Consider the following 17,131-nt stretch of genomic DNA (forward strand, 5'->3'; position numbering starts at 1 on the left):
CCTGGAACAGTGATAGCAGCAGTTCCTCCTCCACCTTTCTGTGTTGACCCCATAGGTTCCCAGGTAAGAAATCCTAGTTTTGACTAAGTTGTGGGATCAATACTAGACACATCATCACCCGTATTGCTCAGCATCTTGGTGACAATGTCATTGATGGCCATGTTAAACATTTTTCTTTGATAGCTACCATCAGCAAACGGCAATATGGCCATCGAATGCTATCTACGTCAAATGTGTTACCAAATGACAGTGATGATGTCATAAGTGACAGTCGAAGAAATCCGCCATATTGATGGACTTAGTGCGCGCTGGTTCGGATGCCCGAACATGCCATTAATCCGAAAGTAATATTCGCCAGTTTTTCTGAATGGAGCCTGCATTTGCTGAGGATATCTTGACATATAGTATTTTCATTTTTAAATTTTTTGAAAATGACTTATCGATACTGCTGACAGGTGAGTTCAATTAGCTCAGTAACCTGATAAATTCCAGCTCGGTGGTTCACTTTTACTCATTAACTTGTAGATCGGCATAAAGGGCTTAAATACAGCCATGAGTTGGTAAGAGAAATTGAATATCTGGTTTTTGTCGTGTATGTAAAAACTCGTCCACAAAAAATTGAATTTATTGTCGCTCTTTTACCGAAACAATGAATCCGAAAATATCCTTAGGAATTATTCTGTTTCAATTTTTCTGAACGATTATCCTGTCATTCAAAAATACGCTAATTAATGAGTACTTTGCTTTCTAATATTCATAAATTTGACTGCAAATTCAGCTTTCGAAAAGAAAATGCGTATTAAATACTGAAAAAGGAATTGTTTCGGTCAATATCCGTTGTATTATTCCGGTGTTATAACATAAACAATTCGTTCAGAGACCAAAAACCGGATGATTGAATGTCTAATCAGTGGCTAAATATCTATTTGGTCTCATAACGACCGAGTCCTTTCAGTAGATTATTACCAACAAGAATGAAACGTTCACTTTCTATCTGTCTAAGAAAAAAGTACCTGATAACTTAGCTATTCGATATCACCATATAGGAATGTGTTTATCTCCATTTTTATCTTATACCAAGCTAAAGGACGCCCATATGCGGTAAGTAGTCGTGTGCCTACCCACACCTATTATTTATTTGATATAATTTGTTAATAACTTTCTACTTAAAAAGCATCCATGGATTTGATTATTCGATTATAATGAAATTGATATGAAAAGTGGAAATTTCATTAATATCGAATAGTTTCACTTTTTTAATCGTCTAACGAAATTGATATTTTGATCAGTTTTTAATATGGTATAAAATAATTTTATAAAAATTTCCGTAATATCAGGAATTAAAGACTCGTAAAAAGAAGAAAATCCCTATTTAAACTGAAAGACTTGCCAACATGGGTGAAAAAATCATTACTCAAATGGTGATTGAAGAAAAATCCAGGTTTCAAGTATAAAATATTGTTAAAAAAGTTTTAAAAAAGGAATCTAAGAATGTGACAATAAAGAAAATATTTCAAAATTCACTGGAAATCTTAGTACCCAAATTTTCCGGATGACTGAGATAGATAAATAGATGTGACGGAGAAAGAATCAAAATACACAAAAGAGAGGAATGGTGGAAAAAATTAAATTATAGAAATTACATATAAGATTTCGTGTCAAGAGCTTTGAAGATTTTCATTTCTTTCACGATTTGCAAAAGTTTGCATAACACCATAATATGTAATTTTAAAAAAAACTGCCAATTATTAATATTAATTATATAAAGAATATTATCATTATCCGAATATATTACGTTCGGATGAAGGAATTTTTAAGATAGTATGTAATGAGTCGTGACAAATGTGAGTATCCATATGGGTAACGTAAGTAATGAGTAATCCATATGGGAAAATAAAAACGAGATTCCAAAGAAGGGCATTCATCGAGACTCAGGTATTCACCTTTTGAAGAATGCGTAACATGCCCACTAAGAAGACTACAACTACAATTTTTTCAAGTCTATCTAATACGGATTTTAAGTTACTATTCCAAGTCAATTCAATACTCTGCATCTTTAATAAAAGAGAAAATTATTTGGGGATTGCAATAAAAGTTATACTAATTATCTAAATTTAAAGTTAATTCACTAAAAAAATCTTGGCCACTAAGTATATTACAAAATTTGGTGCTTCTAGCTTTATTAAGACTGGACTGCAATTTACAATTTTACCTAAATTCTAAAGGGAAATGGTCAGAAAAGTACTATAAAGACTTAAAGAAAATTTTCCATTAAAAATTTTAAGATTAGCTTAAAATTTTCCCGATAAATAGATAATAATTTCGTGGCTTTAACTCCATTTAAACAAGATTTTAAGGGTTCCACTTAATTTTAACGTAACGCATAAGTAATCAGCAATGGCAGATACACGAAATAAAGGAAGAAAAATTTATTCAAACCGATGCTAGTTTGCCAACTAATTTAAAAATTTGCAATGTTCCAACTAAATATACTACAACTGCAGTATTTTTCACTGTATGTAGCGTAAGTTTCACGTTGAAATTTCACCTAATGACAATGTGATAGATTGTCAACGAAAGATAAAAAGGGATTGCATACAGGTATTTCATACGCATTTTCTACACGTGAAGTTAATTCGTCATTAGAGATAGCGATTCCAGGTTGGACCATACGGACCTGGAGTAACTTTGAATACTTGTCTATTACCTATTTAGCTACCTGGGGTAATATTCTGATGTCACTAAAAATAATAACTTTCCCAAACGAAAATAAATGAGATTGTTGTGAATTAAATTATATCCGACAGGACCATATATTATTATAAAAGTTATTGTCATGGGCTATTAGAAAGCTATTGACAGAATCCCTGTTGGCATTAATTAAAATTTTGTTATATAAACCCTACAGACGAAATGCAAGACACGCCTAGGCAATAATTTGCTTACTAAGAGTAATACGACCGTTATCAAAATTTATATTTGTTCCAGTTTTTAGTAATAAGCTTTTAAATAATTATTGCAAAGTCTTTATCAAAGCAACTGTCCCAGCCTATTTCAAAGACCCTGAGGCAACTGAAAAGTATTTAACTTATCGAGAGAACTATAACAATGTGAAAGTTTAAAAATTGGAAAATTGTATCGTTACAGGTTTGTTATCTTAATTTGTGTAATTTATTGGTTGTAAGTTGGATTTAAGAGTATATCCCACGACTGCGGCCCGGGGCTGAAAGTTTACTTTCGTCTGCACCAACCAGCGTAATCCATAATGCTTTTATTGTCGATACTTTTGAGCTATTTTTATGGACTTTTTAAAAATTCCATTATTACTTAATGGGTTTAAACAACCAATATTTTAGAATATATTACATTTTTATCACACAGAAGTTTCAGAATTTGATATTTTTGCCTTAAAAGAGTATATAATACTTTGTTTAAGTATTTTAAAAGCCTATTGGGCTTTTTATGTGAAGATTGATTTAACAAAAAAGCAGCTCTTAAGAAAAAAGGAGAGTGATATGGAGAAGTTGCTGATTTCAATGCAAGAAACTAGACACTTTTGCAAAAATATTTCCAATGCTACAGATTAATGCAAGAAATCTAGGCAAGTTTTTTTGCGTACTCAATCAATCATCAATTGTGTCAACCAAAAATGAAATGTAGTTTTCTGAGATATTTCAAAATCCTTCCCAAATATCATTGCATATTACTAAAAAATTTCTAGATACTTCATTTTCATACTCATACTACTCATATACTCGTACTACTCAGAAGTCCTTAAACACTCTAATTTCACTCAGAATTATGGAAAACCTTCTCGCAACTGAGAACCATATTTCCAGGATATCGTACAATTTTCCATTAAAACATACTGAGGTGATAAAGAATAATACTCGCAGAAACCCCTAAAATCATATTATTTTGATACTGTACTTAAAAAGTTTATAAAATCTCATTACTTTATATTTACTGACATTGAGCTTTAGTTACTTTTTCGCACATCAGTCGTCGAGTTGTCCATAAATCTACATACATATGTATCTCTCAAAGATTAGGCTGAAAAGAGCAAATAATTTTAGATGATTACACTCCCTAGAAGAGTTACAAACCCTTAAAAAATGTGCAGAATGTGTGATTTTTAGCGCTATTAAAGGCTGGAAGTAAAGGGCACAAATCCGAGTAGCAGTTTCGATGAGATAAATAGATTTCTTCAGAAAAGTAAAAGTTCTTTCTTGACAAATCTGACTTGTTCATGTTAAGATCTAATCTGATGGCAAGACCCAAAACTACAGTTTATGTAAAAAAGCGAATTATTACTATAAGGAAATGGTATTTTCCCATAATTGTTAACTATAAAGATCCATATCGCGGGGTATTGTGTAAAATACCGACCTTTTATGAAGCGTTTCAAAACACGTTTTCTGCTTCTGTTCCTCTTTCAAAATGATACATTTTCTGAATTGTCTAGCAGTTAATGCATACCATACTATTTCCTTTAGTACTGTGGGAGTCTATTATGGAATATTCTGGTCGTCACTGCCAAAATTCGAAAGAATTCATTTCACTTTAATAACAGTAAACTAGTGGGCCTGATAGCAACACTTGACACGAAGTGAAGGCAAACCTTAACAAGAATTAAAATATATCTACACTTTTAGATTGGACCTACAGACAATTAAATACCTCGAGGGCCCCGAGGGTTCCATCAAAGGTTCCAATTCAAAATATTTAGCTGAACTGTCTTGTCACGGCATTAAATTGGCGCATTCCGTACCACTTGTACTTTCGCTTTCGAATTTAGATGATAAATTTAGATCTAGAGATATCAAAATTTCCTTCTTTCTTTTTGGAGTGGCTATTCCTCCTTATTGTCTGGAGTAAAAGTTAGATACTTTAAAGTGACATTTCTCTTTCGGGTTATTTAACAAAAAGCTTTGTTCTTCAAGCTCATATACGAATACGAATTTTTTTCGAATTGGTTGAATGTCTTAAATGATTTTAGACTATAAAAAATGCATAAAACCTCCCCTTAGGGAGGGCTAGGTAATAGTTATTTGCGCAATTGGCATAACAAGGGAGGAAAGCTAATTTTACTCTTGCGAATAATTTGATAACCGTCGCAAAGCGAAGGACATTAACATTTGAGGGAGTAAAAGGCACTTTGCTCCAGTGGTTTACATAGGGCGTTTTAAGCTAAAACATCAGCGCAAATGGCCATTTAGAAGTTTATTTATATCAAATTGGTGTTATTGCGACAGCAATGAATCCCTATTGACGTCAAAATTTACGAGGATCGAGACTAGGTGAACCAGGCTTAAGCCATGATTAAAAGCTTGGCTTAAGTCTTGCATTTCTCTTCGAAATCAACGAAGTAGAATGTTCTTTTTTTAGTTTTTGGAAAAATTTCGGGAAAAAACTAAGTCCAGTATTAGTGGATACTAGTCTGGTACTTGGTGGCCCCATACTTTCTACACTAAACTTTCCACCTTTTCAAAGTGAATTTCGATGAGCCGATATAATGAAGTATTATTTGCAAATAAATCTGTTTGCATAATTCATTTGATACGACCAATGTACCACATGGTGAGTTTCGTGTTGGTTAATTATAACTGAGAATGGCATGAAAAATGAATTTTATTAAGGTTAAAAGATAACCGTAGTGGCATTTAAATAAATACCTACCAACTACAGCATTTAGACCGCCCATTCTCGCTCATTTTTAACAGTACTCTTAATAACACTGAAATGCTCATATCTACAATACTAATAATTATTTAAAACTTTATCTGGCAAATGATGCTGCTACTCCTCCAAGTACTTTACTGTTATCTCGAAACTCGATGGCATACTATAAATCATATTAAAGAATAATAATTGTTCCAGTCTGCAACCTTTGCAGTATCACCATCAAAATGCTATACTATTTCATATGAAATGTGCTTTTAATATTGCGGTTTATGATCTCGTTTAGATAGGGAGGAGCTGAAGTCAAAAAGCATAGTGCTCACTGGGTGTTTCTATCTTAAACTTCTAGAAATATGAGAATTTCTTCAAAGATCGTCGGAATGCTCAAAGGATACAATTGCGAAAGAATTCGAGAAATTTAAGATATATGAACAAAAATAATATTGAAACTATAGTATGTTTTACTAATAGAAAATATCTATGTAAACAAAGCATACGCGTGATCACTAGCTTGATCGCCGCTGATTGGTCGGTAATGACATCTGAACGATCGATATGTCACAAGAGCGACAGCGTTTCACAGGGTTGAACTTGTTTCATTTTGAATGCAGAGTATTTATTGCGCGTGCATAATCGAATATAAAATAAACTTTTTAACCGTTTAATATTCAGTACGTTATCATTTGAGAAATACACTAGGCATGGCTAAATTCTAGTACCCGTTACCTTAAGAACTTGTTTAAAAAAATTTTGCGGTGTAATAACGGACTGACTACGGTCCTGTTCAATACTGCCATCTTGAACGGATCACGTGCAGGTGGCATGTATTTGTTTACACGCATATTTTATATTCGTAAAACACACTATATACAAGGCATTTCAAATTCGACCCTCACCATGAGGATCTCGGAAACTAGAAGAGATGCGATGACGTTTAAGTGAGGGCAAAATTGCGTAATTTAGCGTTTGACCAAATGCCGTTTTTAACATTTTAATTTTCCGAGTACTCCCGAAGATAGCCGAAAAAATAAAAACGAAATTTTCAATTTTTAACTTTTTTCGAATATCTTCGGGAGTACTCGGGAAATTCGAATTTTCAAAATGCCATTTGGCTGAGCTCTGAATGATGCAATTTTGTCCCTATTTAAACTTCTTCGTATCTCCTCTACTTTCAGAAGTCTCAATGGTGAGAGTCAAGTTTGAAATGCCCTTTATACATATAGGCGGTTAATATATGTATGAAGCTTAGCCAGGGTCCCTCCATTCAATGCCTATAAAAAGGTATTTTCCAAAAAAGGCGTTTGATAGGAAATGAATGATATCGCCATATCTCATTTGTAATTTAAATACAATAAGGAAAATACTGCTTAGTGGTTCATTTAATAGGTACCTACACCGAACCACTGCAATTTCGAGTTACTAGAATGGAACATCAACAATTTACATCATCTGCATAATACAAGCTTATATTTCAAGAGAAACTGTGCGCCAGTGATTGAAAAGTGATAAGATTCGAAGGTACCTGACTGGCCGAGAATCATTTTTTTAACATAACATTGTTCCTATTTCCTTAATATACGTAAGCTTGAGAAAAAAGGGTATAATATCAGTATTAAAATGTTCAATCAACTTACATTACGAGTGTTTTGCTGCTTACCTCTCACGTCACCTAAAAAAAGAAAAAAATGTCAGTAAAAAGAACGACTTAATCATATTCCCAGGAATAACGATATAGAAGAAGACATCTTCTTGCAAAGGATTCACTTTCGAATGAAAGGAAGATGTCTGAAGAAAGCTGATGCACATCTGCGCAAATGATGCTTATTAGAATTCAATTAGAGTGGCAAAAGGTTTTCGACAAAAGTACTAAGAATTTTTCTCCAGTACCGCTAATGTGAAGAAAAATTTAAAGAAAATTTAAAGCCGTCTAAATATTACTAAATATAAGTGCCAAGACGGTTACTTAATAGTTAATTTAAGGTAAAAATAACATTTTACTTAATCTTTAAAACATTACATGCTCTCGAATAGAACTACTCGGAGATACAATCGACGATGAAATAACCGAACATCATTTATTAAAACCTGATAAGGATAATTCATTCATGATCATTATAAATACATTAATCTTATGCTCATAGAAAGTAAATTTGTTCTGGAAAATTAATATCGCATCATAAATAGCATTATTAAGGCTAGTTTTAATGTTTAAATTTACCCTAAAAATAAATCATAAATATTTATAATGAAGTTTGTGAATCACTATATTAAAGCTTCTGTTTTATGATCTAATATGAACACACAAAATAATTTAACAGGTGAAAATTTATCACATACTCAAACACACATAGCATTGCAAAATCGCCAAGATCTTCCCTTTTCACTATCATTTAACACACTTATAAGAATATGCTTAACTATTTCACATTTCACTAGTTAACGTTAGTCATCTATAAGAACAAGTAATTATATTAATTACATTAATTATAGTGTGAACACCGATCAATAAATACCAGACAAAAACCAGAGAACAGTGGTCATTAGTTATAACCTACATTCGGAAGAATCGTACATAAACACCGGTAAAAAGGTTCCCGTTCTAATAATTTCTATACCTACTTGTTCTTTATTTCCCTAATTGGGTATTTTTAGTAATCTTAATATAGGTATTGTTAATTACTGTGGTTTTGTTTCTCGGAAATCGTATTAGTTTTTAATTAAAATGTAAGGGCAATATTGAATATGTATCGAGAAAATGATAGAATAATACAAAAAGTTTTTCCAGGTTGCCTCCTCTGGGATCTTCTTTCCTGCGTCACCACCAGGCTCTGATTCAGTCACACCGTATTCACACAAGAAGCTCCATCCCTGATTTTCCTAAAGATCCTTTATGCGTCTCTCTTTTCTGGAGATTTTCCTTTGAATTTCCGATTTTATTAGATTTCAGTAACATCCAGGAAATTTTCGCAATTTCCACTTTTTCTAAACCCCATTCAAGCCTCTCTTCGAGTCTGCTCCAGGTTCTTCGCTGTGCAAACCCCACATTTTCGAAAATTTTATTCGCTTTCAATAGTGTTCCTCGTGCAGTTCTTTGAATTTATAATTATAAGCCGACATTGAATCTTGACTTGCAATTTACCTCCTATTAGCAATATAAAGTATCTTCATTTAAAGCAGCGCATCGCAAAAGCAAAAGGAGATATTTGGCGTAAACTTATAGGTCTCCTTATATTGAACCGGATGTATTCTCGAGTCGGGCAAAGTCGAAGAATTGGCAAAGACATAAGATTTCCCCGAAAAATTCGAGGGACTATGCAATAAAAAAAATTCAATGTGAAATTTCATGACACAAAATGCTGGACTGCTTGTTATCATTCGACCTCAACAAACTTGTATTTTAAGCGTGAAGGAGGAGAGACAATTTTTGTCATTACAATACTCGCAAAATCGGGATCTTGTTCTTGCTAAGTTGCTAGCCAAAGCAAAAATGAGGGAATTCAAAATATTGTTTTCTTGTCAAGGAATACAGGGGAACACGACTCATCAGTGTCGAATTGCAATTCTCACATCTTCGCAGTCTTATTGCTCCACATCTCTTACGTTCCTAGCATCCTCTCTTTGCGTTCTCGTACGTTTTTATACAGTGCCACGGTATTTGCAGCACGTTTGTCAATGACCGTTTCGCCGCAATACTTCCTAGGACGCCTCATCTCCTTGAAAGACGATCTGCACTGGCCAGTACGGTTACCTGATTTGGCCCCTTGCGACTATTTTTTATGGAGCTATCTAAAATCACTTGTTTACAATGATCGTCCTGGGTCAACAACATTCGTCAAACTGTTGCCAATATACCCGTCAATATACTGGAAAGAGTTGAACAGAATTTCCGAGTTCGATTAACGCAATGTATTGAAAATAATGAACGCTACCTTCCTGATATCACCTTTAAAACTGTATAAACACAAAATTTAAATATTGTACTTGATGCTCTTCGTAGAATTAAATATATATCTATTACTTTTTTTAAATTGAATTTCTAAATAATCAAATTGCTCTGCCCCACCCTGTAGTATTTTTAACCCTTCAGTTTCATCTTCACATATGTATATCTTCAGTTTTTCCAATCTTATTTTCATTACAACTGCTTCCTCCCCTTCTCCTTCTGTTTCTTTCTTCGATTCTTCATTACAGGATCTTTTGAGTCTTCTTTGCTCTAATGATTGCTGTTATATCGACATTCTACTTTTTTCTTATGTTCTTTTAGTTGAAAATTCTGCTGGAAGCTCCAAAATCCACGTTTTCATGTTGGACTAAGGTAGCAAATATCCATAACGAAGAATGTGTGACACACCAGTAACAATGTTGTTTGTTCCCAAGATGCCGTACTCGATTTGCATATTCACAGACTACCTTGAAGAGCCCGTGGGCTTATTAGTGTAAGTAAAAGTGAACCCTGCATCCGGAAAACTAAGTGTTTACGAGCCTATTTTATAGGATTTTTTGTCTTAATCTAATGAACAGAATCCCTTAGTAAAGGCATTCTATTTAATTTTTTATCACCCCATATGGGTATTTATTTCTAATCAAATACCTGTGGTCAACGACATCAAATTCCTCATGTATCACGGTAACATGTATTCGATTTGATAAAACACGCGGTTTATTGGCCAGGTGTTTTGCATTTTAAAACGGGTATAACTGAAAATCAGAGGCTATAGTGTGTGAAAGAGAGACAGATCGTTGGGTGAATACCTAAAATGTCTGGTTAAAGAATACTCGTTTTGAAGCTTAAAAAGTTTGCTTGAGGAGTGATTTTGCTGTTTTGGAATGTCTAGTTGGAATTTCTTGATAATATCGAAATTTATTGGTCAAACTCTTAGTTAGCAATTTTAACAATATAACCTTTAACTAAGAAAATTTTCAAAATACAGCCAGAATAAGGAAAAAAATAAGTTTTCCTACGAGCGTGCGATAAAATGGGATTAGTGCACGCGTTTGTGAGATGACAGCAGCGCTTTACCGCACGCACAGCAAAGTGACACATGTCAGAAAATATTGTGGGCATTTTGACACTGACATGAGTGCGGAGTGCTGTAAAGCTTTTTATCGTCAGCGACTTAGCGCACGCTAAATTTAATAAAATTTACAAAAGACAAATAATAATGTTATCACACACGCGATCGTAGGAAAAAACCCGTGCGAAAGTCATATTCACCGCACTGGAATGCTGCCGTACGGTAAACTATCCCTTTCCGCACTTGTCAGAGAAATAACTATTGCATACATCGCGATTAATTCCTCTGGATAAATAAATTATGGTGATCAACTGTTGATGACATTCTAATTTTGTCTCGATGCAGTCATGCTAATGATTGTTACATCAGGATATAAAAATATTACTGGTACATGCCCTGCGTGCATTTTAAACAGTTTTATGTTTTAAAGTTTGTCTAAGGCACTTTAAACTATTATGTTAAAACTGGAGTCAAGGTGAAGAATGTTACTCGATATTTAGATTGCTTAATAGGGTCTAATAGCTCAGTATTTCTGTGCATTGCACAATCTTCCGTCAGGACTGAAAATATTGAATTTGTACAAACAATCTTAACGAGGAATTCAATTAAGTGGAAAATTTCACAAGTTAATAAACAGTAAACACAATAAACCACTCCTTTTACCACCGTTTATTTCTTCATTTAGACAATGAAAGGATTTTTCAGTTAAATATTAAATGAATGTTATTACGAAAAGATTAAAGCACGTCTCTAACCAATAAATTATCCGTAATAAAGTACGTAGCATTTACCGTGAAAAAGTGATATACACCATGAAAAAGTAGTATGTGCTATGGAAAAGTAATATGTCCTACGGAAAAGGAGTATGTGCTATGGAACAGTAGTACGTGCCATGGAAAAGTAGTATGTGCTATGGAAAAGCAGTAAAGTAGTATTTTAGTTAGAAGCATGTTTATTGATCTACCAACAATAAATCATTTCAATTGCTGCTTTTAGGAAGTCTCTTACACTTACCACATAAAGTGTTTAATTGGCCTTTTTGCAACCAACCAATTTTCTTTGCAATTGTAAGAGATTTTATAAGATTAAATCGCCTAAATCTCATGACACAAGTTGAAAGGAACCAGTCTGCCTCGCGAATTCGCCTGTAGTTTGCAACAGGTAGATGTGTACTTTCACTTTTTTCCATATCAGTCAGGAATGCAAAGGTTTTTAAATGGATCTTTCAACAGAAAAGAATTTTTCAGAATTGCTGCAAGTAAAGGGAGCATCAAAACATTTCTAATGGTTAAGAGTGCTGTCGAAACGTTTGCACACATGCCTTGTATATCGTCACTTAATTCATCATTTACAGCTGAAATGGGTCAAAGTTGAGTTTAAGGTCGAATTCATAGCTAAGACATGCATAGAATCCTTGACCAGGAATTTTTTTCAGGATCATTATCGTTAAAATTTAAAAAAATTTTGCCCGAGGCGTTAATCTTAACTCATCGTTTATCGTGTTATTTCTGTTATGCGAATGCCTGGACCTATCTCATTCAGTTTTGTAGATGGGGATAAATATTATATCAGACTGTCTAAATTTCAATTTCACTGACCTCTCTCAACAACCAAAGGTCCAGTTTTTTTTAATAGGACATCTTGCACATTCTCTTCACATTTAGAATACTTTTGAGGTCGAGCAGCTAAGCCGGGTTTTTTTAAACAGATCACCCTGAATGCTATTTGAATTTTTCATATACAGTGCGAAAACTCTTTTTCCTAACGTTGAAGTTGAATCAATAAAATGTGTACGAGGCGAAGAAATAAAATCACTCGGACAGCTCAATCTTATTCATCACGTCTTTATCGTATATCTCTGCTCGTTTTTGAGATAACGAGCCGCCAAAATTAACATTCCCTCGGAACTTTAACGAATTTATAAGTTAGGCTCATCTTTTAGCCACCGGAAAGTCGATTGTGGTAGACCACCCTGTATATTTTTTTGAAGCGTATATTTTCATGTTTGAAACGTGAATCATGACGGTGTTATGATTTGTTGTTTTAAATCTTTCCACCCTGTATTAGGGTGCGTTTGCTTCGTTTCTAATTATTCATAAATATAATTGTATCAGAATATGAACTTTTTATCTGATAGTTGAAGTCTGAACCTATAACTATCTTATTTGCTAGTAATATGGTTGACGCAAGGTCGAAACTGCATGCCTATAGAACAGGTTTAAGCTCGTTTTACGCCTTGATTTTTTTCTTAACAATCGCCCACTGACAGAATACCGAATAAGCTAGAACATTCAACAAATATAGTAGTAGGGATAATAATATCATTAATAAAAATTGTTCGTTTAGATATGATAATTGGCCTTTGTCAATACGATTGGGCAATAAACGATAATAATTTATACTACATTAAAAGAGCTAAACATGGCTAGAGTTTTTTATTTTTAACAAGACAACGACCCCAAGCGCACTACTAGGATCGTAAAGTAATGATTGATATATGATGTGCCAAAATTATTAAATTCTCCGCCTCGATCGTCAGATCTAAACCCGATTGAGAATTTGTGGGGAATTTTTAAAAACGAGGTTCAAAGTTACAACTGCAGAAATTTAAAAGAATTCAGAAACGTTATTTTTACTGCATGAGAAAATATTTTTGTAGATGCAACAAAAAAAGGCGGTACAATCTATGCCACGTCAACTGAAGACTTTGAAGCTAAAGGAGGTGTTGCGAAATACTAATTTTTTTAAATTTGTTAAAGTGAATCTTTGCATTTTTACGTTTAATTTTGTGTTTACATTTATAGTTGATTATTGTTTGTTAATTATTATTTTTGAACAGAAACTACTTCGTGATTTTTTTTGAGTATATTCTATTCTATATTTATTTGTAATAGATATATGCTCATTAAAATTTTTAAAAAATGTAGAAACATTTATTTATAACAGATTTATTAATTTTTCCGTTATGTATGGTCAATTTTGTAAGTAACAGTAACCTACTAACATGAAACTTTACTTGCAAACTGAATTTTTTCTTTCCTTAACTGAGTAGGTACTTATTCTTAAAATACTCGACATTTATAATTTACATTATTTAATAACTTCATGTCAAAGGAAACTAATTAGATAATGAAATAAGTATGTTTTATTGAAAACTTGTGTGTAACTTTCACCTCAAGGCAATTGCATGATACGGTATCTTGGAACATATTTAAATACTTTTAAAAAAGTCACAAATTCTGATTTTTTTGTAATCTCAACCATTGCGTATAGGCTTATACAAGTGTGAAATTTTTATTTAAAAAATCATATAGAAAGTATGCTATTATAATATTGCTTTTTATGTAACTGATAGTTCAGTGCAGTAAACAGCAAAAACAAAGACAAAGTTGTAAACTTATTCATTATATAATTTCTTTTTCTACAAGAAAGCAGAATTATTTTGTATGTAAAATATTTTGAATTGCATTAAAAATTGTGTCTATAAATAACAACTTTGGCATTTAAATGGTGAATTTATATCATAAGTGGGTACGCTGTTTTCATATGGAAATGTTTTTACTTATTTTAATAACATTTTTTTCCCTACTTTGCTTTTCGTTTATCTTTTTGTAAAACACCCGACGGAGATATATATCAAAATAAATAATAATTGCTATGATTTGTTTTTCCAACTATGTAAAAAGTAAAAATTTAACAGAATGAATATGCATTACTAGTCTCACATAAAATTTAATTATTTCGAAAATAGTTTGGAATAGGTATAGGTGACCATGATACAGTTAGACAGAGAATTATATTCTCTACTGGAGACTATTTAAAGTTGTAGTGTCCTACTTTAAAAAAATAGACTTCTGCCACTTCAAAAATGTGAATTTTAGGAGCTGAATTTTGGACACCCTGTATAACATATGTACATGCCATATAAATAGCAAAACTGTAAACTTAAGATTATACATTGGACATTCTGCAAAATATGAAGATTATGCCTTTAATAACTGCGAAGATGTGCGATTTTAAAATTGGTCATTACGGACGTACGTTTTTAATTCAAGGTTAAATATCTCAAAAACGGTAAAAGCTAAGTATAGGACATCATACAGAAAATCTGTTTTACATATTACGTAGAATGTAAAAATAAAATAATATACTGGGTCTCCTATTTGAAATAAGCAAACCGACAGCTATTTCGGGTTAAACCGGAAGTGACAAAAAGTTGAAAATATTTTAAAAAAATAATACACGTCGAAGTTAACTTAACTTCAAATTTTCAAATTCGTATCGCTTTTAAACCTTAGTAAACTTTTAATGAACGAGTTGGGTGAATAACCCTGCATTCTTAGACCAAATTAGGACGGTGTATTGCCTGCCAATTATGGTAAGTCTTACAGGAAAAAATTAATATATCAGCCTTCGACTTGTCTGCAATTGCAATCAGAACCAACCAGAAATTGTAAAAGCGGTTTATTACGTTAAGTATTAGTAGTAGTAAAGAAGGGATGTCAGGAGGGGACGCCCTGCCATCGAAACTTCAGCCTAGGAAACCGTTGTATAGTCGAATCCCTCATCCTCCTATAGGAACCCATGGTCTCTCTGTTGATCCAAATTAGAAGACCTGGCAACCCCAACAAGAAGTCGAACGTCACTTTCGGTATTGTCCTGAATTGTATTTATCAGGTAGACTTTTCTCTGCAGTCTTGCCAACTTTGGCAGGTCTTCTCCTTCGTTGACCATCAAACCACATAGGATACATTGGTCTGATCATCGCAGTCAAAGTTAGTATAGGGTGGGGTTTTCTCCACTTGGCTTTCCCACGTTACCTTGCTTGATGTTACTATGCTTGATGATCGCCCCCAAGCACTTCGCCTCTGGCTTCAGTAGTAGGGGTTTCTGGTACAGCATAGGATGTCTGTTTTGCTGGAAAGGATCTAACTCTGCCTTGCCAGTTTCGTCTCAGTACCTCATTGTTCTATTGTCGTAACTATCACAAGCGCTGGAGCCGACGCACTTAGATAGTGTCACGCATCATGCTCTTCATGATTTATGGCGTCAAATTTTTCTAAATTTTGGAAAACTGTTTTCATTGATTCATTTTGGTTGATGCCGCTGATCTTAGCGGAATTAAGTAAAATTGATTGGATTATGTTTGAGCAGTGGTAAGTCCTCCCGATTTAACATCACATGAGTTCTGTTTGGAGCCAGGTAGAGATGGTAGGATATAAATAATATAAAATTTATCCGAATGATATAAGGAGCTTACCAGTTGATCACCGCATATGAATTTATTTATTATGTTGTGTGTGAGTGGAGGAGCTTCAAAGAAAATGAGGAAGCAATTGCAACATCCGCTTGTTTATTAGGGCCTCAATAGTGGAGACTATTTTTGTAACCTCAATGGTGGTAGTACTATCAATTAGAAGGTTGCTTTAAAGCAATATAATCTGAGCTTTAAAACGTTAATATGTATTTGGAAAAAATCGCCTAAACCATGTGGCAAATATTTACGGAGGTTCCACTTAAAACGATCTTTGAAGGCAGCGCTCATCATTCACGTAGAAGATAGCCATAGCATCGTTAAAAAAGAATCTTTCCTAGCCATAACTATAACATTTCGTTATCGACAGCTGGGGGTGAAGGGGAAATCAGATCCAGCATACATATATTAACTTTCATAGTACCTGTTCGAAGGTACATAAAACTATGCAGTTCGTGCATAATATTTTACTTCCAATAACCGTGCTTGCCTGATTACCGATTATGATATTCTGATAACTGTTAAATATGGTAATTGAATACACAAAAAAGACTAATAATACCTTTAATTGAAAATCAAAAACTTACCTCCTAGACATATAGACTCAAGTTCCCCTTCAAAATCCTTCGAAGATCTACACCAATCCATGGCATCGTCTTATACCATCGAGTATAAAGTAATCTGCGTATGATGCACGAAGAAGGAAATTCCGAACGAACTTCTTACAGGCGCAGCACGTGTTACTGAGAAAATTACTTTACCGGTGCAAAGGTACTACCCGGACCCGGCGATACTAAAATGCGCACTCGGTATCGAATAAAATTTGTGGTCAATAGCAAAACACGTGTGCAAAGACAACATACTGGTTTTTCTTATTTCATTCCATTCTCCAGCTACGCGTTCGTGTGTGGAGCATCACGTATCAAGACTGATCAATTATTACGTTCGTATTTTTACCGATACGATCCCATCAAATTTGTGGAAGAGGTGTCACGGTACTGCCCACAACGACGATGAGTTTTACACATTTTCTCGCATGTTGTAATACGATACATGATTTTAACCGGAATTATGATTGTTTTTAGACAGGTGTTGATTTGGTCTAAACATAATCGCATTTCTAAAAGAAATTTTTAAGAACTTTTTGATTTTTTAGAATTTCTTTTAGAAATTATTTATC

General features: G+C 33.5%; 1 protein-coding gene across 3 annotated transcripts in view; it reads right to left on the reverse strand.

The window, feature by feature from the left end:
- Positions 1–16,876, reverse strand: part of centrocortin (cerebellar degeneration-related protein 2-like) — a 59,979-nt gene extending 43,103 nt beyond the window's left edge. For 2 of the 3 annotated variants that reach the window (XM_066391522.1, XM_066391524.1), the window contains exons 1-2: positions 16,539–16,876; positions 7,340–7,351 (exon numbers count right to left, since the gene is read on the reverse strand). In XM_066391522.1, coding sequence (XP_066247619.1) covers positions 7,340–7,351; positions 16,539–16,599 — 73 coding nt within the window. In that variant the 5' untranslated portion in view covers positions 16,600–16,876. Of the gene's footprint in view, positions 1–1,943; positions 2,029–7,339; positions 7,352–16,538 lie in introns of those variants that run through there. The other variant, XM_066391521.1, reaches the window with a different exon arrangement.
- Positions 16,877–17,131: the final 255 nt, after the last annotated feature.

This window comes from Euwallacea similis, chromosome 7 (assembly GCF_039881205.1).
Source record: "Euwallacea similis isolate ESF13 chromosome 7, ESF131.1, whole genome shotgun sequence".
In the NCBI taxonomy this organism is placed as follows: domain Eukaryota; kingdom Metazoa; phylum Arthropoda; class Insecta; order Coleoptera; family Curculionidae; genus Euwallacea; species Euwallacea similis.